This window comes from Giraffa tippelskirchi, chromosome 9 (genome assembly GCF_054371585.1).
Source record: "Giraffa tippelskirchi isolate mGirTip1 chromosome 9, T2T-mGirTip1v1.2.pri, whole genome shotgun sequence".
NCBI lineage: Eukaryota > Metazoa > Chordata > Mammalia > Artiodactyla > Giraffidae > Giraffa > Giraffa tippelskirchi.
The window spans coordinates 106,483,622-106,509,079 of record NC_137283.1 but is presented as its reverse complement, the minus strand read 5'-3'; the positions used below and the strand labels follow the sequence as shown (position 1 = coordinate 106,509,079).

Here is a 25,458-nt window from a genome sequence, read left to right as displayed (position 1 = left end):
CTCCTGGCACGCGGAGAGCGCCCTTCGGGACCAGACCTACACCCCCCGACCAGGCTGCGCCGCGGGAGTTCGACGGGCGCGACGCCGGGGTCTGGCAGAACCCGCGTCCCTCAGAGTCTACCCCGGGACGCAGCCCCGAGACCACCTCCGCCTCGCCCCCAGCCCGGGCACGGCCCGACTGGGCTTCGACCCACCCATCCCGCGAGGTCGCGGGGTGGGCGAGGACCCGAGCAAGCCTTCTCCCCCCGCCCCTGCTCTTACCCATCTTTTCGCCTCGCCTTGTAGACGTGCCCGTAGGTGCCGCGTCCCACTTTGCACCCTTCGTACTCAAACAAATCCTCCACCCGCTCCCGCTCCGCCGCCAGCTTCGCCTTGAAATCATAATCCATTGTCTGCTTTCCCCATAGAGGCACCGGGACGCGGGGGCCGCCGCCGCTCAGTCCCTCCTCCTCCTCCTCCTCCCCCCGCGACCGCCGCTCCACTTCTCCAACAGCCACCTCTCGGGCGCGCGCGCGCGCGCACCGCCCGCCGCCCCGCGATTCGCCTTCAGCAAGGGACTTCTCGGCGGCCGCTGCAGCCACCTCCTCCACCTCCTCCTCCTCCGCGGCGGCGGCGGCGGCGGCGGCAGCTCCCGCAGGCACCCCCAGTCCCGCCTCCCCCCTTCATTTCCTTGTTTTGGAACCTGGTGGGCCGCGCCGCGGCTTCCTCGAGCTCATTAACGAATCAGCCCGCCCGCCCCGAAGTCGCGGAGACTCCCGGGAAATGTAGTTCCTTTTGCCTCCGAGAGATTGAATTTTGCGGCCGAAAGAAATACAACTCCCATGCTGACATAGGTCTCTATAGCCCCGCCTCCAGGAGGCATGCACGCCTGCGCACTGAGGCCGCCCCACCTCAGGTAGAGCTGGACAGCCAGTTCCTGCGAAGGTAGAAAGCGCGAAGTTGCAGTGTGCTTTCTGCGAATCTGTGGGAGCTGGTGGAAAGAAGGCCCTTGTTCTGATGTAAGGAAGGTACTCTATTAAAACTGTCCCCAGGCGAGAAGGAGAGTGGAAAGTATTTAACAAGCGCCTTGCCCAGGAGTTTGCTCCAGAGGTTTGTTAGGCAAGGACTGTAGTTAGGACAGTTGTATTGAAGATTGTTGTTTTTTATGGCCATTGGCCCGCCTCTTGCCCCGCCCCATCCAACCGCTCATTGGCGAAGAAGAGAGAATGACGTCCTCGTTGATGCGTGGGTATCCCCAGGCTTTGGCTTCTTTCCGGCTCTTGATTGGTAATTGGATGTGCTCGGTTCTTCCTGATAGGTTAATCTTTTTTCTTTACGATGCAAACACCGTATTTCAAAAGCTGAACATTCTGCGGTTTCCTCGTTCTAGCATCAGCCAGAGAACTTTCGCGCCCCAGCAGCAAGTCTTCCTTTTCTTAGCATTCTAATCAAGGTCTCTTCCTAGCATATGTAGCCAAGGTTTTGGCCATCTGTCTAAGGACAGTAAAAGTGCCTGCGGGATGCAGCGTTTGAAAACAATCATTTGGGTTGGACTGTTGAGGGGTTTTTGGTTTTTTATGATTTTTGCATAATAGTGACGTTTTCCTAGAATGTTCAAGAAAGTCTCGTGCATAAAATGTATCAGATGCTTGTGATACAATCTTAAACCTGGTTAGTGCTAGAAATAGGACTTACATCGAGAAGGAAATAGTCAATTCATCTGAAGTGGCAAGGAAAGTTAATAGTGACCTGTCTGCTAGGTTTTGGAGGAAACCTGGAGGGAGGAGGAAAGAGGACCGTTTATTACAAAGTTTCCTGGAAAACTTCTCAGATCTTGATGTAAATCATGAAGTATCTGAGTTTCTGTTGTCTCCTGGCACTATAATAAAGTGCTGGAGATACCAGATGAAAACTGGTCTTTTCCATTGGGAACTAAAACGTATTGAAGTAATAAACATGCAAGCAAATTAAAAATAAACTGTGTGGGTACAAAGAGCATTAGAATAGGAGGACTTACGGAGGAGTCAGGAGGAGTCAGGATAGGCGTCATGAAGGAGGTAGTTTTTTCAGCCAAAATGTGAAGAATCTTATGTGGAGGACAAGTGGGGAAGTAAAGAGCAGAGAATTATTTCTGGCAAAATGGCATGTGCATGTATCATGAGAGAACCTGATATATTCTGACAAATGCAACTAGCTTGAACATTACAGATTAATTAAGGCAGGAAAAGGGGGTGGTTAAGTGACTGGAGAGATAAAAGTTCAGATTATGAAGAATTATATATAGTAAGTGGAAGCTTTAGATTTCCTCATCCTATAGGCAATAGAAAGCCATTGAAGACTTTTAAGCCAAGTTGAGTTGACTCAGGCCGTCACTGAGAATGCATTGCAGACCAATTTGTCAGTCTCCCCCATCCAGCTTTCTTCCTTTTCCTTCGAGAAGTATTGATCTTATCAACATTCTGTAATAAACTGATCACATGTTAATCTCCATCTCAATGTGTACTTCCCCAGGAGCCCAATTTGTGGAATTCCCCATGTGTGCAAGATGATATACCTTAGGGTTATTCATTGAGCATTGTTTTTACTAGGAAAGGACTGGGAAACAACAAAAATGTTCATTAGAAGAGGAATGGATAAATTACAGTACATGCACTAATGGATTATTATAAGGCCCTAAAAGTATTGCAAAAGCTGTGAATGTGGCTCTCTAATTTCCTCCTTGCAGGAAGGCCCCAGCTGCTAAGCTTTGAATCTACCACTGCATTTGCAGTGAGCTCACAGTGCCCAACAATTGCTCCTAGCCTATGACTGAGCATAGCAGGATACTGAGACAAGTCCATTCCTGCAAGATGCTGGGTTCCTCTGAAAGTGACTTTAGCTTAAAAACTCCCCAGACTTAAGCCTATCTGAAGGAGATCAGTCCTGGGTGTTCATTGGAAGGACTGATGTTGAAGCTGAAACTCCAATACTTTGGCCACCTGATGCGAAGAGCTGACTCATTTGAAAAGACCCTGATGCTGGGAAAGATTGAGGGCAGGAGGAGAAAGGGACGACAGAGGATGAGACGGTTGGATGGCATCATCGACTCAATAGACATGGGTTTGGGTGAACTCTGGGAGTTGATGATGGACAGGGAGGCCTGGCGTGCTGCGGTTCGTGGGGTCTCAACGAGTCTGACCCGACTGAGTGACTGAACTGAACTGAACTGAACTGAAACTTTCTTAGAACTATGTTGCAGTCTGAGTCACTGCCTACCCAACCCTCCTTCCTTCCCTCTCTCCTTCACAAGAGCAGATCATCAGGACCTGACAGCTCCTTCAGCTCCCTCCTTTCTCTCTCTCACAGGCATTTCCTCCAATAAGTCTCTTACAGGTCTAATCGTATCCTGGCATCATGTGCTTTTCAGAAGACCCAAACAAGGAGGCAGTTGTTTAGGTAATTAAATGGAAAGACCTCCAATATGTATTTTTAAGTGAAAAAAAAGCAAGAATTAGAAGATTGTCCTAATATGCTAACATTTTTATACAAAGAAAAAAATATATATACTTGCTTATATAGGCATGACTTATCTCTAAAAGGACCACAAGAAACTGATCAGGGGAGAAAAATGCTTGAGAATTAGAAACAGGAGGGAGAATTTGTACTGCATACCTTTTTGAATTTTGATTCATGTAATGTCTTTTCAAAAGGTAAATAAAATTTAAATGAAAAATTTAGGAACTTGGCTAAAGGTAGGAGAAAGATAGGATTGTAGCTACCAAAGTCAAGATAAATTCAGAGTTTTGTTATTAGTTTGTTTTTAATAAGAGGAAGGAACTTCTCATATATTGAAGGAGAAGAGCTAGTGGAGGAAAAAAAGGTGAAACTGATATACTTATAGCCATCCTGTTTTTCACTTTCAGTATAATATTCAATTAATTACAGGTGATATTCAACACTGTTAAAATAGGGTTTGCATTCAATGATTTTGCCCAACTGTAGCCTAATGTAAGTGTTCTGAGCACATTTAAGGTAGGCCAGGCTGAGCTCTAATGTTCAGTGGGATAGGTGTATTAAATTCATTTTATTTTCAATTTAACGATGGGTTTTTACGGGACATAATCTCATCATAAACTAAGGAAGATCTGTAGTAACTATTCATTTCTACATGATGTGGGAAGCACAATCAAGTGCAGAGGACAAAAGAATCAGTGGGAGTAAGGGCAGGTGGCTGGAGGAAGGAATGACAATTTTTGGCAAGTAAGTGGGGTGAGAATGAGAGCTAACATTTACTGAATCCTAGGTATTTTATATAAGCTAGCTAATATAATCCTTACAAGTACTCTGTGAGGAAGTTATGCATTATCTCCATTTTACAGATAACAATACTGAGGCTCCAGGAAGATAATTTGTGCGGTCGGTCAATGATACGATTTAATCCCAGGTCTCTAAGACAATAGAGGATAGGCTGCACTGCCAAGTACTGTTAGTGTACATTGGGCTTTCCTGGTAGCTCAGCTGGTAAAGAATCTACCTGCAATGCAGGAGACCTGGATTTGATCCCTAGGTTGGGAAGATCCCCTGGAGAAGGAAACAGCTACCCACTCCAGTATTCTGGCCTGGAGAATTCCATGGACTGTGTAGTCCATGGGGTCACAAACAGTCAGACATGACTGAGAGAAGTCAAGATTAAATTATCCCATTGAGACATTCATCCTCTTTGTCTTTGACTCTACTTTTATATGTTAAAGTTACCATGTCTGTTTTCATTTCCTTCATATTTGATTGATATCAGTCACTAGGTCCCCCTTCTCAATGCATGGAAGAGTCAGAGGGCTTATGAAAGTGAAAGTTGTTAATTGTGTCCAACTCTTTGTAACCCCATGGACTGTAGCCTGCCAGGTTCCTCTGTCCATGGGATTCTCCAGGCAAGAATACTGGAGTGGGTTGCCATTTCCTTCTCCAGAGGCTCTTCCCAGCCCAGGGATCGAAGCCAGGTCTCCTGCATTGCAGGGGGATTCTTTAGCATCTGAGCCACCAGGGAAGCCATCTGAGCCATAGGGCTTATGACATACACAGAATTTATAGTTGCCACTGCCATTGAGAGGTTCGTTTTCTCAGTATATGTAAGAGGCTTTCCTTGCCTTTGCTGTTTCCACTCAACAAGCAGCAGTTCTCTAGTCAGTCAAGTTTCAGAGTATTAACTGCTATGTAAATACCTGTTATTCTTCTGGAAGGCATATTTAGTTTACTTAAACATTGATTTAAAGTCTGAGAATAAAGCTTCAAGTTTAAAGGCTAGTGGGGAAACAGATTCTAGACTCTTTATTACAAAGTCAGTGCCAGGGAAGCTAAAGAAGTGGATTTGGAGGCAATGGGATTAGGAATCAGACCTCTCTCCCTACTGGAATGAGGATGCAGGCCAGATCAAGAGAGGGATGCCCATCTGCTGCTGATCCAGTGGAGGAAGAGGTTCATGCCTATGTCAGTTTCCTAGCACTCTTCTAACAAATTACCGTAAACTGAGTGGCTTAAAACGAAAAGAACTTATTCTCTTGTAACTCTAGAGACCAGATGTCTGAAATCAAGGTGTATATAAGGTTGGTACCTTTCAGAGACCCAGAGGGAAAATCTGCTCCATGTCTCTTGTCTTCAATTCTGGTGGTTGCCAGTAATCCTGGACAATCCTTGGCTTGTGGCAGCATAACTCCAATCTTTGCCTCTTTCTTATGCCCTTCATTCATTTGTGTCTGTGTCCAGATTCCCCTCTTAAAAGGACATCAGTCATTGGATTATGGCCCAAACCTTAATACAGTATGACTGCATCGTAACTTGTATACATCTATAAAGACCTTACTTCCAAAATAAGATCACACTCAGCTTCCAGGTGGCCATGCATTTTTGGGGGGACACTATTTAACCCAGGACACAGCCTGAGTTTTGACTCTGTCTTTGTCTCTGTCTCTCCATCCTGAAAAGAGGAAGCAAATGGTCCTTGACTACATCGCAATCAGTGGGCATGGGAGGGACTTTTTGGTATCTCCAGACTAGGGTTTTTAATTTACATTTTTTCTTTTCATAAAGGAGAATCTAACTACAAGAATGTTACTAAAACACTCCCTCTTTATCTTTTAGCTGAATCTCTCTATTCTAATAACTAAAACATGGTGAATGAATCTGATCCGTAACAATTAGAATTTTCTGTAGACAGATTACAAAATCTTTTTGTTTTCATCGTCATTGTTTTGGTAGTTCATGTATAGAAAAATATCAGGTGTCCTCAAATATATGATAACTACAATATGCTACAAAAAAATTAAAAAGTAGGTTAATCAGTCTCACCGTGGATGCTTAGTTCATTTTGATTGCTGGGGGGACTTTTTTATTCAGAAAATTAAAAATGAAAAAACAAAGAATTAAAAATGAATTCCAAGTAGGAAGGAATACATGAAAGACTACATTGGAACCTTATTCGTTTCTTTGGCTTACTGTATTTTCAGGAAAACATAGAAAAAAAGAAAAAGTCCACAAATGTGACTTTGCCAGTCGTTCCTTAAACTTCTTAGCCCCTCTATAGCATTAATTATTCCCTGACACCAGAATGGAGCCTGCCCTAGGTTTCCAACAAACAAAAAAATAAATGATAACCACCCAGAAATTAATAAGGCCTAATCACATGCCTGTAAGGAATTTGAAAAGTTTTATCTAAACGTTACAAAATTGAGTTCATTTGACATAGGTAGAGAACTTCAGTGAAAGAATAAAGTGATGGTTTCAACAGTTTGTTCAAGTCAAAATGTGGGTATGCCCGACTTACAACGATTAGTCATGAGGAGAACTGAGCTGCAGATCTTGTGTATCAGGTTCCGTGAATATGTGATGGGAATAGTAAGCAAAGTCATGACTTTTTTTGATGCTTATGCCCTTAGTCATGACTAGATTATAAGCTATGTGAAAGTCAAATTTGAATATGGATAAAATTTCTCTTAACAGAGTCTTATCTAAGTCAGGGAAATTTGTTGAAGAGATTCACTGGTTTAAGGCTCAGCTCAGGATCACCTCTTTCAAGAAGTCTTTTCCTACCTTGAGACAAGGTTGGGTGCCCCTCATTCATAATGTGGAGAAGGACATGGCAACCCACTCCAGTACTCTTGCCTGGAAAATCCCATGGATGGAGGAGCCTGGTAGGCTACAGTCCATGGGGTCGTGAAGAGTCGGACATGACTGAGCGACTTCACTTTCACTTTTCACTTTCATGCATTGGAAACGGAAATGACAACCCCCTGCAGTATTCCTGCCTGGAGAATCCCAGGGACAGAGGAGCCTGGTGGGCTGCCGTCTATGGGGTCGCACAGAGTCGGACAGGACTTAGCAGCAGCAGCAGCAGCATTCATAATGATGACATCCTGTGAGACCTCTCTACACTTTGTTTATCTTATGTGTATCATGTTTACATGTCTTTCTTCCCAGATGGGCTATGAGTTTCTCAGTGAACCAGGATTAGACTGGTTGCTTTCCACATTCTTACATTTGATGTTTTTTGGCTTTGGTCTAGGTATACAATTCCAAGTTAAAAATGAATTTTCCTTAGAACCGTGAAGGTATTACCTATTGTCTAACATTCAGTGGTTCAGATGTGTTATAAGACTGTTTTACCTAACCTTTTTTAAGTGTCCTGTTTTTTCCATAGACGTGTCTAGCATGTGATCTGTAATCTCTCTTGGGTTATTTTTTGGCTGCACTGGGTCTTAATTGCAGCACACGGGGTTGCAGCACAGCTTTGTTGAAGCAGGAGAACTCACAGTTGTGACCTGTGAGATCTTATTGCCTGACCAGAGATCAAACTCTGGCCCCCCTTGTATTAGTAGGGCAGAGTCTTAGCCACTGGACTAGCAGGGAAGTCCCTGTTCTATAATCTTGAAGATACAATCTTTCACGAGGGTATTTTCCATTCATTTTTCTCTCTTAATCTCTCTGGTATTTTCCTTCCTCTTCTGCAGTGCTATCATGTCACTACCCCCTTTCTTCCACCCTTTGGTTTTAGACTCTCATTACCTTGCAGACTGATTCTTTTTTTTTTTTTTTAACTTTATTTATTTAATTTTGGCTGTGCTGGGTGTACGTTGCTGCATGGGCTTTTCTCTAGTTGCAGGGTGCAGGGTTCTCATTGTGGTGGCTTCTCTTGCTGTGGAGTGCAGACTTTAGGATGCATAGACTTCAGTAGTTATAGAGCACAGGCTTAGTTGCCCCAGGGCATGTGGGATCTTCCGGGACCAGGGATTGAACCTGTGACTTCTGCATTGGCAGGCAGATTCTTTACCACTGAGCCACCAGGGAAGTCCCCTGCAGACTGACTCTTAATGCCTCTTATCAGTTGTCTCTTTATCTTCCTCTACTACTTATATTAGGAGGCTTAGCATTTCACTCCTCTCAGAGTAGAGCACTTCTGGTTTTGGCTAAATGTCTGATGCCCTTGATCTGACAGTTTTGCCTGTAGGAGGAAGGGAGCTAGTAAGGGAGGGTCAGCAGACCTATATGCAGTTCTCCAACTAGCATCCCAGCTCTTAAGTCTGTTGGTGCACTCCCTTGTATGCCAATTCTAGCAGCCTCAGAACTTCTCAGAGGTTTATGGCAGACCACCTGCATCTCTCTAGCCTTTTAGATGAAGATTCCAGCTTCCTCTGTTATATCTGTCAGAATAGTCTTTTAGAAATATTTTTGGGATTTCCCTGGTAGTCCAGTGGTTAGGATTCCTCGCTGCCACTGCAGGGAGCATGAGGTCAATCCCTGGTAGAGGAACTAAGATCCTGAATGCCTCGAGGCATGGCAAAAAATATTATATATATATATATATATATATATAGATCAAAGCTCATTATCTAGTCTCTCCATTACTGGTTTATTCTGAATCTTTCCTTCAGTATTGTCTTAAGAGAAACAGAAAGAAAATGTGTGTTTAGCACCCTGTCCCCCATCTTTAACCAGAAGCAAGAATCATGATATGAAGGCAAAGGCTCTATTTTATTTACTAATAAATATACAGTGCCTAACTGTTTATAGTACTCCTTAGATACTAAATAATTTCCTCTCACTTCCCTTTTTTTGATAATCTTTAAATAAAAGAATGTTTCAGGTATCCAAAGAGTTTATCCCTCTTCTATATGACTTAGCTATAGTAGCCAAATGAACATGGCAATAAAATTGGGAATACAGCACTAATTTTTTAATAAACTTTATTTTTTAGAACAGTTTTAGGTTCACCATAAATTGAGAGCAAGAAACAAAGATATCCCATCACTTCCTGTCCCCACAAATCCATAGCCTTCTCCATTATCAAGAAATGTAGCACTTCTTTTACACTTTATTTTTCAATTGAAGTATAGTTGATTTACAATATCATATATGTTTCAGGTGTAGAACAATGATTCACAATTTTTAAAGATTACACTCCCTTTATAGTTATTGTAAAATATCTAACATCTCCTGTATTGTACAATATATCCTTGTAGCTTACTTATTTTTATGTATAATGGTTTGTACCTCTTAATGTCCTACCTCTATCTTGCCCCTCCCCCTTTCCTCTCCCCACTACTAACCACTAGTTTGTTCTCTAATCTATTGATTAGAGAGTCTATTTCTATTTTGTTGTATTCACTAGTTTATAATACTAGTTTTGATGATGTAAATACATCTAGAGAAATTAAATAAAGATGATTTTATCCACTAGGAAAAAAAAATGCTTTAAGTAGCCTGATTGCAAGAACTCATTAAACTGAAACTGAAGCTAGGAGCTACTGTCAGTAAAATAGATCTGGGGGAAAAATTGGAATATGTTTGATTAAATAGTCTCAGAAAGAGTTTAATATCTTCCCATTGACTTTATCATTGCAAATGTGCATGTTAAGTCACTTCAGTTGAGTCTGACTCTTTGTGACCCCATGGACGGATAGCCTGCAAGGCTCCTCTGTCCATGGGATTCTCCAGGCAAGAATACTGGAGTGTATTGCCCTTACCGCCTCCAGGGGATCTTCCCAACCCAGGGATCGAACCCACATCTTTATGTCTCTTGCATTGGCAGGCAGGTTCTTTACCACTGGCACCACCTGGGAAGCCCCGATTTTATCATTATTGTTGGATAAATAGTATTTAGTCAATTTACCTATATACTTATACACAATTTTGAAGATTCGTAGTATACCAACTGCTGGGCTTGCTGAAAAGTGGACAGTTGTGGAGGAATATGGTAACTTGATGTGTACGGGGTAAGTATAGTAAAATGGGGAAAATTAGCAAGGCTTGTTTGTTCGCATTCTTCTCAGCATTCCTTTGTCTTCAAGAGATAAGAATGCTCCCTTCTTCTAGATATAGGGAAGGCACCTTTCACAGGAAAGTTTTATGTCCTGCTTTGGGAGTGGTGGATTGGTCACAATGACCTTCCTACTTATGCTGTTTTCTCAAACTCCTTCAGGTGAAAATAATCAATACGCTAAGTGCCATACATTGAGGTAGTGTGTCCTGAGCCTCATCAACCTCATAACTAATTACATCCTACAAAGAGCTATTTGTCAAATAAGGTCACATTCTGAGGTTCTTGTGGACATGAACTTGAAGGGACACAACTCAAATACACCCACCGATATTCCCTACAGGAAGGTATACCCATTCTGGAGCTTCTGTGAGTGTTGGCAGCTAAAAGTTCACAGCTCTCCTTTCCCTAGAGTCTAAAGAATGACCCTTGACAAAAGGAGCTATTTAATCCAAGACAGTACTTACCCAGAGGTGGCTCACCACCAATGACCAACAGATAGTGTGATACAAAACATTGGTCCCCTTGTGGGGCAAGTCATATCCCAGTGCTCCCCTTGGGATCAGGTTGACAACTTTTTCCCTACTCATCCTTTTTCCCTCACTCCCTTTCCTTTGAAAGCACGGCCTTAAATAATTCCTGAATCACTTTTCACCTCTCATGATTGGCAAATATTGCTGCTTGATTTTCACTAAAGAAAGGGAAATTGAGCTATGTTATACTTTTCTCCAAAATCACTGAGGACAGTGATTGCAACCATGAAGTTAAAAGACACTTGCTCCTTGGAAGAAAAGCTGTGTCAAACCTAGACAGTGTATTAAAAAGCGGAGATGTCACTTTGCCAACAAACATCCATATATAGTCAAAGCTATGGTTTTTCCAGTAGTCATGTATGGATATGAGAATTGGACCACAAAGAAGGCTGAGTGCCAAAGAATTGATGCTTTTGAACTGTGGTGTTGGAGGAGATTCTTGAGAGTCCCTTGGACTGCAAGGAGATCAAACCAGTCAATCCTAAAGGAAATCAACCCTGCATATTCATTGGAAGGACTGATGCTGAAGCTCCAATACTTTGGCCACCTGATGCAAAGAGCCGGCTTATTGGAAAAGACCCTGATGTTGGGAAAGATTGAGGGCAGGAGGAGAAGGGGGTGACAGAGGATGAGATGATTAGAAAGCATCACTGGCTCAATGGACTTGAGTTTGAGCAAACTCCAGGAGATAGTGAAGGACAGGTGAACCTGGTGTGCTGCAGTCCATGTTGTCTGTTTGCAAAGAGTCAGACATGACTTAGTGATTCAACAACAAAATACTTTCTCAGAAGCATTCTGGCAATATGAATTTAAAATTTTATTTATTTTTTTATTTTTCGGCTGTGCTGGGTCTTCATTGCTGCATGCAGGCTTTCTTTAGTTGTGGCGAGTGGGAGCTACTCTTCGTTGCATATGTTGGTTTCTCATTGCAGTGGCTTCTAGTTTTGGAGCACGGGCTCTGGAGTATAGGCTCAGTAGTTGTGGCACACAGCCTTAGTTGCTCCATGGCATATGGGATCCTCTGGGACCAGGGGTCGAACCTGTGTGCCCTGCATTGGCAGGCAGATTCTTAACCACTAGACCCCCAGAGTCTCTAAAATTTTAAATATATATCTCTTTTGAGTTAACAATTCTACTTATGAGAACTTTCAAAAAAGTAATCAAGCAACAAAGATTTACTATATAGCACAGGGAACTGTATTCAATATCTTATAATAACCTATAATGGAAAATAATCTGAAAAAATATATGTATATATAAAACTAAATCACTGTGTTGTACACCTGAAACTAAGACAAGATGGTAAATCAACTATACTTCAGTTTTAAAAAGAAGTAATCAAGCAAGTAGTGTCTTTGGCAGGTGATCAATATATGTAGGCAATGACACTGATTAGTCTCAACAGTTCTGAAATGTTATTTCTTTATTAGTTGAAACTAAGATAAATCAGTAAGAGTATTGGAACATAGTAAGGATGAAACGCAAAATTTATTCAACAGGGACAATATCAATTTTATGTTAATGTGAAGATTATTGTGTGTGATCATTTGTTTTTATCATTATGATATGTTTTAGTAAATGCACTAGTTATATCCTTGATGAACTATTTATCCTAATCTTTCAGAAAGTGAAAGTTTTGCTGTAATGGTACATACCAGACTATTCAGTGTTATAAGATCAGTATTCTATGGAGAATGAAAGAACAAAGCACTAACTTAAGTGGACAAAAAGAAAATAATCAGGCAAGTATGCAAAATTATATGTACAAAGATGTACATGACCATGGTTTTTATGATAAAAATTAGAAAGAGTTAAAATATAGTTAAATAATAGCACATCGTTTCAGTGGATTATGCCATAGCTGTTTAAAAGAATGGTTTATGGGATTTCTCTGGCAGTTCAAACTTAGTGCTTCCAGTGCAGGGGCAGAGGTTTGATTCCTTGTTGGGGAACTAAGATCCCACATGTCTTGGGACATGACCAAAAAATAAAATAAAATGAAATACTTTTATTAAATGGTATAAATCTAATTTGTATTACCAGGTTCCTCTGTCCATGGAATTCTCCAGGCAAGAATACTGAAGTGGGTTGCCATTCCCTTCTCCAGGGTGTCTTCCTGACCCAGGGATCAAACCCAGTCTCCTGCATTGCAGACAGGTTCTTTGCCATCTGAGCCACTGTGCTGTGTGCTTAGTCGCTCAGTCGTGTCTGACTCTTTGTGACCCCATGGACTGCACCTCTTCTGTCCATGGGATTCTCCAGGCAAGAATACTGGAGTGGGTTGCCATGCCCTCCTCCCAGGGATCTTCCCAACCCAGGGATCGAACCCAGGTCTGCCGCATTGCAGGCATATTCTTTACTGTCTGAGCCACTAGGGAAGCATATTAATAGGAAGGGATGTCCATTCATATTGTGGAGTAAACATCAAGCAAAACTCACAATAGTATATAGACTGTGGGTAATTTGCCATAATGTTTTTCATATAGAGTATCTCTCAAACATTTTTAATCATGCATTTTTATTTCAAACTGTTTGTAAATTCATAGGAATTCTATGCTAATATTTTCATTTTATTTTTTTAATTTGTTAATATTTTAATTTTAAAATTGCAATAAAACATGACATCAAGTGGCTTAAGTTCAGAGGTTTAAATATATATATATATATATACCTTTATTTTACTGAGAATGAACCTCATGGGAAAAGAAAGTTAATAATATATATAAGCTGATGAAGAATTGGTCCCTCTTAGTAGGTACAAAAGAATATTTTCTTCCAGAAAATATTTCTTCCTTCTATAGAAATTAGAATTCTGACTGAAGTTTTAGTATCCCTGCCTGTAGCTGATACATAAAATATTCCTCTGATTGTCTAAATTAAGTTTTCTAACGTCTCCTACATTGGCAGGTGGACTCTTTACCACTGAGCCAGCAGGAAAGCCCTGCCACAGGCACTTTTTTTTTAAATTCCTTTAACAATCTTGTGAAATAAGTTCCCACATTTAGATATTTTAAGTGTTTTGCTGACTGTCACACTGTTACTTAGGAGTGGACCTCAGATTCTGATTTGGTTTGTTGTTTTTTTTGGCTATACAGCATGGTTTTTCTTCCCCAACCAGGGATTCAGCTTGCACCCTCAGTAGTGAAAGAGCAGAGTCCTAACCACTGGACCACAGGGAATTCCTAGATTCTGATTCTTTTCTTGTTGTTGTTGTTCAGTCACTAAGTCGTGTCTGACTCTTTGCGACCCCATGGACTGCAGCACGCCAGGATCCTCCGTTCTTCACTATCTCCTGGAGTTTGCTCAAACTCATGTCCCCTGAGTCAGTGATGCCATCCAGCCATCTCATCCTCTGTTGCCCCCTTCTCCTCCTGCCCTGAACCTTTCCCAGCATCAGGGTCTTTTCTAGTGCGTCAGCTCTTCGTATTAGGTGGCCAAAGTATTAGAGCTTCAGCTTCAACATCACTCCTTCCAATGAATATTCCGGGTTGGTTTCCTTTAGAATGGACTGGTTTGATCTCCTTGCAATTTAAACCATGCCTTCTCCATCCTATTATAACCACCTCCAAATTTTATTACTGTTAGAGTCATAAGCAACTGTACCTTTAAAGTATTTTTCTAGGGCAGTACTTCTCAAACATTAATGTGCAAATAACCATCTGAAGATCTGACTAAAGTGAAGATTCTGATTCTTGTAGGGCTGGGCAGGGGACTAAGATTTACATTTCTATCTGCACTCAGGTGGTGCTGATGCCAATGCTGCTGATCGTAGGCCACACTGAGGAGCAAATTTTCAGAGTGTCTGAACACCTGCAGTGACCTAGTAGTTACTATGTCAAAGGTGACTAAGTAGTTACTATGTCAAAAGTATGAAATTGAATACATGCAGCATTTCTAAAATTGCCAACAAAATAATCAGTGACTACAGCTGAAACCACACACCTAGTTTCACACTGAGACTCAAACCCACTCGCACCTCAGATGGGATTCAAACCCAGCCAAAACTCAGACTGAAATTTGAATCCACAGTCTGCGACGCAAACCCACTGTCTTTTTGTAAACTTATCTTTTAATTGGAAGATAATTGGTTTACAATGTTGTGTTGGTTTCTGCCATACAACATGAATCAGCAATAAGTCTACATATTTCCCCTCCCTCTTGGCCCTCCCTCCCACTCTCCACTCCATCCCACCCCTCTAGGTTGTCACAGAGCACTGTGTTGAGCTCTGTGTATTATACAGCAGCTTCCCACTAGCTATCTATTTTACCATACGGTAATGTATATGTTTCAATGCTATTCTCTCAATTTGTCCCACCCTCTCCTTCTCCCGCTGTGTCCACAAGTTTGTTCTCTATGTCTGCATCTGGAACCCACTGTCTTTTAATTAAAATCACTTACCTGCTGTCTGGACTTACTGAAGCTCAGGTTCTTTATGTCTCAGTGCAGAAGAAATTCAGTGAGAAAGTGATAGGCAAGAAGTAGTTGTGTCAATATAGGACACTTGTGAGGGATATAAGTGGGCAGGCAAGGGGGCTCTGCTCTGAGAACTAAGTGTTAAAGCAGATTTAAGGAGATACACGCTCCATAGACAGAGTGTGGACCATCTCAGAAAGTGAGGCCCCAAGATATAGGGTGGTTACTTTATATGGGCTAAGTAATTTCATAGGCTAAAGAATGGGAGGATTATTCCATCTATTTTGGAGAAGGGACAGAGATTTCCAGGTATTGGACCACCATCCACTTTTTGTTCTTTTATGGTCAGCCTCAGAACTGTCTTGACACCTGTGGATGTGTGATTTAGCATGTTTCTGTATTACAATGAGCATATAATGAAGCTCCAGGTCTACTAGAAGTCAAATCTTCTACCATCTTGGGTCTAATCAGTTCTAACCAGTTTATGTCTTATCTTCAACAGCAATGTTATTTTTTAAAGGTTGTGCCCTGCCCCTTTCCCTCCTGTTTCTCACCTGTGTGCAGTGACTGCATACAACTCAGAGAAAACTGAAACTTTTCTTCCTGTGTATAACAGCCTTTGTGGGGTGATATTACTCTCAGAGCAGACAGTTCTTCAGATAACTAGTGGAAAAATCTAGTTAACTAAAAAACCTCATTTCCTAATCATGTTGGTTAAGTATATTCTTGTCTAAGCCTGCCAGCTTTCTGGATGAATCCAGCACTCATACAGATGACTCATGATACCCTGAACTTCAATCATTATTATCTTCCCTCCATTTTAGCCATCCTGGCAGTATGGGAGATTAGAGACACAGAATAACCCTCTCTCACACACATACACACACACACACACACAAACTGGATAGAACATAAGAAACATCTGTTCAAATACATTACTGAACTAGCAAAAAGTTAAGGAAGGCCAAATGCCAAGTGAAAGCAGGGATTTGGAGAGGTAAACATGCATTAAAAGGAAGATTTTACGGGGCATTATCTGCTAAATTCTGATGAACTTGAACTCGAGTTCTGATGGTCACAAAGGATGTAGGGACAGGAGACAAATCCAAGATCCTAGTCAAGTTAGGGTATCTAATAGGAGATTCTCACAAATACATACATATATACACACAAACTTGGACACCTTACCAGTCTTGACCTTGGCTCTGGATAGAAGGGAAGGAAAAGCTATACTAATAATTTGCAAACACAAGCAGAGATTCATGGCCCAATTAAAACTACTTCCTCTTAAGAGAGAATTCTTCATGACTGTCTAAAGTTTCTGGAACTGTCTTTGTTCCAGACTATCTTTTCAACAATTTTTATAGTTTTGGAGGATAATGATAATATCTCCCTCTGGAGACAGATTGGCTTACAATCTTGGAAGACAGCCATAATGTCTACCTCTGTGAAAAAAAGGCAGGCGTGTTCTCTGCCCATCATAAAATATCCATGTTCTGTAAGTTCAGTGTTCCTTTTCTGTAATGCAACTTACTGCATGTATAGATGTCACCTAACCCACATTGTGTGCCCTGTGAGAACTGGGATGTGAGGAACCAACACAAATGCTGACACTCTGGCTACTGTTATTGCTTTGAGTAATAACCTGTCCTTAGTCTCTGACCCAAGGGCCACACGTCTTCTGCTAAAATTGGTGCAATTATGGCAGGCTAACTGTGGCAGGGTAAAATCTCAACCCTTTCACAGTTCTTAATGTTCAGGTGGTCCCAAACACTTTATGCTGAAAATGTATATTAGATTTGTCCTAAGTTGGTAGTACTCTTAGGCAGCTAGTATACGCAAAAGAATGTCCTCTCTGGAGAACATCCTTCAACTCCAGCCTCAAACAGTTCCCACAGGAACCATGAGCTTTAAGTCAATGTATCAAACACACTAGAAAACAAGGTACTATAAATTAGAAGCAATTTAAGGAAGGCTCCCTGGTGGCTCAGACAGTAAAAAAATCTGCCTGCAATGCAGGAGACCAGGTTCAGTCCCCAGTTTAGGAAGATCCCCTGGAGAAGGGAATGGCTACCCACTCCAGTATTCTTGCCTGGAAAATTCCATGGACAGAGGAGCCTGACAAGCTGCAGCCCATGTGGTTGCAAAGAGTCGGACACAACTGAATGACTAACACTTTTTTAGAGAAAAGCTTCAGATATTAGATTGTTACAGAATATAAAATAAGTGTGTTTATTATCTTTAAAGAAATAAAAAAATAAAGTTGAAAATTTGAATAAGAAACAAGAAAATGGTAAAAAAAAAAAAAATGACCAGTGAAGTTTGCAAAGGAACCAAATGAGACCTCTAAAAATGAAATATGTTATTGTTGAATGAAAATTTTAATGATCAGGTTAAACATCATTAGAAATGTAACTGAAAAGAGAATTAGTACACTGGAAAATAGATCTAAAGAATATAATAGAGAACAGATGCAAAAGCAAGATTATGAGCCACGAAAAATGAATTAAAAGGTTGATATACGTTGAATCAGAGTTCCAAAAGAAAAGAAACAATGAAGAGGCAGTATTAAAAGTGATCATGGCTGAAATTTTTCCAGAAATGGTGAAAGAAGCTATACTAGTTTTCTACCACAATATAGTTAATAACAAATTACTATACCTTAATGGCTTAAAACAACACAAATTTATTATCTTACAATTCTGTAGGTGAGAAGTCCAGTTCGCATCTCACTGAGCTAAAAGCAAGATATTGGCAAGTCTGTGTTTCTTTCTGGAGTCTCCAGGAGAGCATCTGTCTTCTTGACCTTTGCAGCTTCTGTGTGTGTGCGTGCCCAGTTGCTCAGCTGTGTCCAACTCTTTGCGACCACAGGGGCTGTAGCCTGTCAGGCTCCTCTGTCCATGGGATTCTCCAGGCAAGAATACTGGAGTGGGTTGCCATGCCTTTCTCCAGGGGATTCCCTCAAGCCAGGGATGAAACCCACATCTTCTGAGGATCCTGCATTGGCAGGTGGATTCTTTATCACTGAGCCATCTGGGAAGCCCCTGAGGCTGCTAGAGGCTGCCTGTATTCCTTGGCTCCTGACCCTCTTCCTCCATCTTCAGAAGTAGCAACATCAGGTCAAGGTTTTCTCATACCACATCATTTCTGACCCTTTTCTGCCTTCCTTTTCCATAATGAAGGACCTTTGTGATTAAATTGGGCCCACCTGGATAATCCAAGATAATCTCTCTAAAGTCATCTGATGAGCAATCTTATTTTCATTTGCAACCTTAATCTCTCTTTGTCAGGTAACCTAACAGTCACAGGTTTTGAAGATTACGACATGGACATCTCTGAGGTTTCATTATTCTGCCTACCACAGACATTAATCCACACGTCCAAGAATCTCAATCAATTTTAAGTAGATTAAAAAGAACTTGTGCCTAGTCAAAATCTGTACTTAGGCATATCATGATGAAACTTCATAATGCCAAAGACAAAGAGAACATATGAAAACAGACATAGCAGAGAGATTTCCTACCCCAAATAGTAAGACTTACCTAAGACATGGTTAGCAACAGAGATTCCCGGGCCCATTCAAGACTCAGTGAATCAGTGTTATGCTAAGTGAAGTAAGTCAGAGAAGGAGAACTACTGTATGACATCCCTTGTATGTGGAATCTGAAATTACACAAATAAACTTGTTTACAAAACAGAAACAGACTCATAGACTCAAAATGAACTTCTGGTTACCAGAGGGGAAGAATGGAGGGAAGAGAGAGTTCTCTAGTTCAACACTCTTAAGTGTTAGAAACATCTTAATGTACCATATGAAATTTTGATCAGGAAATACAATGAAGTTAATGGGGAGTTGTATAGTATAGTGATTAATGGGGAGGGTTCTAGAGACAGACTGCCTGGGTCTGCTTCTTGTAACTCAAGCTGTATGACTTTAGACAACTTACTTAACCTTAGTTTTACTATCTGTAAAGTGGAGATGATGACAGTATCTACTTAAAACATAAAGGAGACAAAACATGCATAATTAACATCACTCCAGCTTGTATAAATTACATGCTCAATAAATATTAGCATTGTGTATATATTTTAGGCATAATAAATTTGCCCCCCCAAAAAAGTAAACTTATCCTAGGTATAGAATAGGGGATAAATATGCATAAGTAAATAACAGGCACAGGTCACTTTAGACAATACTATGCTTTTAAAAATGTGTATAAATTGGGTTACAAAACAAGAGTACCTTGTTTAAAAGGGAATTCTGGTAAATGCTTCTATAACAATGTCTTTTCCAATGTATATTATGCAGCTATTCATGTTTGGCTCTCCTCTCCACTTTCCATAATAATCGAGAAAAACCTGTTTTTGTAATTTGTAACCCACAGCATATCAAATAAAAGCATATATTCTAAGCTTAAAAATAAAATGCAACAATAATAAATATTTTAAGGAATTGCTGATTTTGTTCTTTATGCTTTTTCTCTTTTTTTTCTTTTTCATTTTTACAACCAACTTCTAAAGAAAATTCACGATATCAGTGAGTCTCAATTTTAATACTTAAGTTGTAACAATGCCTTAATAGGTACTGGATCAATAGTTGTTGAATGAATAAGTGATTGAACTAATTTGTTAATTCACAAATACAAAAAGATGATACCTACCCCTGAAAATGTTCCAGGGAAAAATAAGACTAACAAGAAAAATTCATAGGTGAAAATAACCGTATCTTTCTTAAACTACCTGATCTTTCAGAAGTAACCATTGGGGTTAGGAATGATCTATTTTGCCTCTCTGGATCTACATAATACTCCAGCTCTTGTATTACATTGTGGAATGATTGTGAGCGAGCGCAAAGCTCAAGATTGTGTCATCTGATAGGCCCACTGCACAACTGTACCCTGTGTGTTACTTAGCAACATTTGCCTGCCCCTCCTCTCTCATCTCTTGTTGGGAAACCTGCTCAGAGGCTGTGGAACTTGGCAGGGATGAAGGAAAATCCAGTGACTGATAGTTTATGTCCAGGAATTTTCTGAGGCTATAGATGACTTTTGGTTTTGGATGGTGGTTTTTTTCCTAGTTTTTTCCCTTTATTTAAGGGTTAGAACAAACACATTTGTTTACTGCATAGTAGAAGATGCAGAGCAGGAACATGTTTGACTGGAATGGGACTCTTTAGTACAGGGGGTGCCACGCCTTAATTGCTAAAGACCTTGCTGTTGGGAAACGCTGACATTCCCCTTCTCACACTCCTGGTTAGAGCCCTGTTGAGTTAAGCAATAAACTACTTTACACTGGAGACTAGAATTTAAGTGAGTTACAACTCACTTTCATGTAAGTCACTAAGGTGCGTGAAAAGGAAAATAAATGAGTGCAAAAGGAAAAGGAATCACTCCTTTCTATATAACTCCTTAGACATAAGTGTAAATCTGAGTCGATAAAGTAAATACTTCTTGAGTGTTAATTATTAATTAATCATAATTCTGAATGAGGAAAGTATATACTTGGGCTTCCCAGGTGGCTCAGTGGTAAAGAAGCCGCTTGCCAATGCAGGAGATGCAGGAGCCGCAGGTTTGATTCCTCTGTTGGAAAGATCCCCTGGAGGAAGAAATGGCAACCCACTCCAGTATTCTTGTCTGGAAAATTCTATGGACAGAGGCGCCTGGTCACAAAGAGTTGGACACAACTGAGCGACTGAGCACATCACACAAAGTATATACAGTTGATCCCTGAACAACGTGATTTTGAACTGCATGGGTCCACTATTTTACACAGAATGGAGCATATGAACTCTTAGTTTCAACATGTGGGATCTAGTCCCCTGACCAGGGATGGAACCTGGGCCCCCTGCATTGGGAGTGGAATCTTAGCCACTGGGGAAGTCCAGGGAAATCCCCCTACTATTGTTTTAGAATCTGCTCTCTCTAGCAGATAAAATCTAACAAGGTTGATAGTTTAGTCACATTCAATTTGTTTTTGCAAAATTCCTCATTTTCTCCAGAATTTTAAGAATCCTGAGACCAAGGAAGTAAGTGAAGAATTTCTAAAAATGTGCATGTATACTTAAAAAACTGTAACTGGGGACTTCCCTGGTGGTTCAGTGTCTAAGATTCTGAGCTCCCAATGAGGGGGGCCTGGGTTCAATCCCTGGTCAGGGGACTAGATCCTAGCTCCCACATGTGGCAACTAAGACCAACCACAGCCAAATAAATACTAAAAACATTAAAAAAAAAAAAAAAAAACCTGAAACTGTATGTATTAAATCTACAGAAAAACCGATGGTTAAGAACCTGCATCTAAGATTTAATAGATTTATTTTACAAAACAGTACTAATAACAAGCCATAATACATTTAATAACTTTATGACAATATTTACTCCCAAATTATAGTTTGACATAATTATAAATTGATAAATGGTATCTAATTATATAAGTTGTTAGTCAGGTGGCTGGTCATCTGGTTTCTTCTAGTATCTACCAGAACTGCTAAAAAGCAGACTGAGTCTTGAAGAAGTTGATCCTTTAAGTACCTCTGAATCCCTATGACTAAAAGGATCCAGGCATCTCTTCTGTGGGACATTGCAAAGGAAATGTCTTCTCTCTGATATTTCTGTGCCCCCAACCAACTTAAAATGGGTTACGAGAAGTATGAAGATGTAGAAGTGTGGGGTTCCAAAAATGCATATTTAAAAACTGTTGAGTCAAAGATTCTTTGGTTATAAGCAAAAAGAAGCTATATTAAATTAATTCACGTAAAAAGTACTGAGTTAGAAATCCAGAGGGAAATCTCATGGATTCCAAACACAAATATAGAAATGGTCAAATCTGACAGATCACTATTCTCTTTCTCTAAGGGTGTATGATTGTTGCTTCCTTTGGCACATCTAGGTTATGAGGTGTTTCTGAAGACCAGTTTTCTCTCTTTATTTGCATGCATAAGGCATAAAAATGACTGCCTGTTCTGAGTCCACCTCACCTTATGCTCTACACCCTCCATGGAGTTACTCAGTGTCTAGGTCTCTGGATTCAACTGATCACACACACAAAAAAACCTTGGTGTTCTCCACTGTTCCAATCAGCTGTGGCTCAGGAGACAAGGTCTAATGCCCATGGGGCGGCCCCTACCATGGACTGTGGGTGGGGCTGACTCTCCCAGAATGGCATGTGGGTAAGAATGAAACAATTACTATCGCCTGTGGGTAAGAATGAAACAATTACTATCGCAAGTTCCCAGATACAGGATATGTTGAAGTTGGACTTTCTCAGTTGTTTTTTTTGTTTCTTTCAAGTTGGAAGTTCAGGCTATGGAAGACAGAAGAGTCTAATTGTATCAGCATATTCTCCTTATTCCAAAACAAGGTAGGATTCTGGTATATGGCAGGTATAGCTTAGTCTATTAAAAATGGGAGGGGGGTATACTAAGGCTACTTGTTTCCCAAGGAATTTTCTAGTGTTCAGGATGAGAGAAAGCTTTGAGTAACCAACTAAAACCTGTTTCTAGGTCCCAGAATAGCTTTTGTTCTAAAGCTCCAAATAAAGACATCCTAAGAGAGAGAACATATCGATGTGTGCTTAGTTGCTCAGTTGTGTCTGACTCTTTGTGACCCCATGGACTGTAGCCCGCCAGGCTCCTCTGTCCATGGGGATTCTCCAGGCAAGAACACTGGAGTGGGTTGCCATGCCCTCCTCCAGGAGATCTTCCCAACCCAGGGACTGAACCCAGGTCTGCTACATTGCAGGCGGATTCTCTACTGACTGAGCCACCAGGGAAGCCCAACATATCAATACTGATAGTTTATTGATCCAGTTATTCCTTTAATTGTCTTTCTCAGACAAGAAGAGTACAAGAGAAAAAGCCATGAACAGAACTTAATTCTTTAATATTTTGGTTCCATCGCCCAGGTGGCGCTAGTAGTAAAAAGAACCCACTGGGCAATGCAGGAAACTTATATAAGATACCAGTTCAGTCCCTGGGTGGCGAAAATCCCCTGAAGGAGGGCATGGCAACCCACTCCAGTATTCTTGCCTGGAGAATTCCATAGACAGAGAAGCCTGACAGGCTATAGTCCATAGCGTCACAAAGAGTCAGACATGACTGAAGAGCCTTAGAATGCACGCACATCCTAACTATAATACCATTCTATCTGTGATTAAAACAGAACAATCACATTTGGCTTCAAATTTTTAATAGTTTATAAGGATCACTTGCTTTTGTTAATTAATTTTTAATAGATTATAAGTTGTAGTGACAATTTGCTTTTACTAGTGCTTTGCACTCAGTTTAGCATAGTGTATATCAAGAAACTAAGGTACTAACTATGTACAGCATCGCAACTATAGTTAATAATATTGTATTACATATTTGCAAGTTGCTAAAAGAGTCAATCTTCAAAGTCCTCATCACAAAAGAAAAAAAATTTTTTGTAACTATTGTTGGTAGCAAATGATAAGTAGACTTATTTACAATGTATATAAATATCAAATCATTATATTGTATACCTGAAACTAATATAATGTTATATGTCAATTATACCTCAACAAAAGAATAAATAATTGACAGAAAAGAAAAATGAAAGAAAGCCAGCCTAGGTACTGCTTGAGACTAGGTATAGAGTTCTCAGGTGAAAATACATTTTCCTGAAAAGTTTAAACATGTTGCTCCCCTATCTTTAAGCTTCCAATGTTGCTGTTGAAAAGTCCAGTGCTCTCTGATTCTTTATCTTCTGATTTTGACCCTTTTTTTTGGTCTTGGAAACTTTTTAAATCTTTATCCAAAGCGTTCTGAAGTTTCACAATTATGTATCTTGGTTTGGATTTTTTTTTTTTTCATTTATTGTATGAGGTAATAGGGGAGTCCTTTCAATCAATGTCCTTCTGTTCTGAAATTTTTATTATTATTTCTGTGATAATCACCTCCTCCCTCTTCTTTCTTTCTAGAACTCTTATTATTTGAGTTTCGGGACTCTTGGATTGATCAACTAATGTTCTATCTTTTCTCTCCTGTTTTTCAACTCTGGTTTTTCCTACTTTCTCAAAGATTTCATTAAATTTATCCCCCACCTTTTTTTTTTTTTTAAACATTCTCAGCTATCCTGTTTTTAATTTCCAAGCACTGTTTTCTTTTATTTTTGTTGTTGTTGTTCTTTGACTGTTTCTTGTTTATTTAGTATTCCGTCTTTGTTTGGTTTGGTTTTTATGGCTAGACTATCTTCTCTTATCCCTATGGAGTATAATTATGGTCTTTTTTCTTAGAAGTTTGTTTCTACTTCCTATAATTATTTTGCTTTTTGTTTTCCTTTTTTTCCTATTAATATTTACTTTGGTCTCTTTTCAAACATTGAAGGCTTTCTTCAAATGACTGATAGTTGGCTATCAGTATTTAAGTGTGAAGCACCACAAAACAGACGGTAAGCTATTGGCTTCTGGTCTCGTGGACTCGTGGACCTCACCACAGGAAGACCAGCTTGTGTTTATTTTTAATCGAAATGGGCCTCAAATGTCAGTAGGTGAGTTCTTTCACTTGAGCTACTGAGTTTCTACTGAGTAGAAGCCTCCAAACCCTGGGATATAAACTTGATTCTGCTTTCTGATATTAACCCTTAGACCTGGGGGGAAGGGAGAATAGGGCTAATTTTCTCTAAGAATTTATAAATTAAATATTCAAAAAAAAATACTTCCCATGCTATTTAAAATTTTACCAAAAGCAATAAACAAAATAACTGAATTTCTATAAATATTTATCCTCAGAAAATGCAAATTTTATATTTTTATTTTTTTAAAAAAATTGTATTGGAGTATAGTTGGTATGGCTGGGAACAGAGAATGAATGGTAGAGATGAGCTTGGAGAATTAGTCTGGGACCAGATCACATAGGGGTTTCAAGGCTAAGGTAGGGCATTTTTAAGTGTTATGGGAAACCACTGGAGAATTTTACAATATTAAAATAAAAGAAGTGTCATAATTGGACTTAAAAAAATCGCTCTTGCTGCTCAGTGGTAAATCATCTGAGAGGACCAAAGTGTAAGCAGAGAGATTGTTTAGAAAAGTAATGCAGTAGTCCAGGGGAATGAATTTCAGTGTTCTCAACTAAGGTAGTAGTGAAGATAGAAAAGAAACCCTTGAAATGTTTTAGGAATATCATCAACAAGGCTAATGATAGATTGGATTGGTAGGAAAGCAGGAAAGAGTGGAATCAAGGGTGACTCTGGGCTTGAGCAACTGCTAATTAATGAGATAGTTGCTGCTAGAAG

The 25,458-nt window shown here is 40.2% G+C and overlaps 1 protein-coding gene across 10 annotated transcripts in view; it reads right to left on the bottom strand.

Annotated features, from left to right (window-relative positions):
• The window catches only part of CDK19 (cyclin dependent kinase 19), a 226,365-nt gene that overhangs the window by 174,755 nt on the left and 26,152 nt on the right, over positions 1–25,458 (bottom strand). For 7 of the 10 annotated variants that reach the window (XR_014065637.1, XR_014065639.1, XR_014065634.1 and 4 more), the window contains exon 1: positions 262–488. The exons of 1 other annotated variant lie outside the window; for it this stretch is intronic. Coding sequence is in view for 2 of the 9 variants with exons in the window: in XM_081530591.1 (XP_081386717.1) it covers positions 262–389 (128 nt within the window). In the remaining 7 variants the exon portion in view is untranslated. 2 more of the 10 variants (XM_081530595.1, XM_081530596.1) reach the window with 2 other exon arrangements.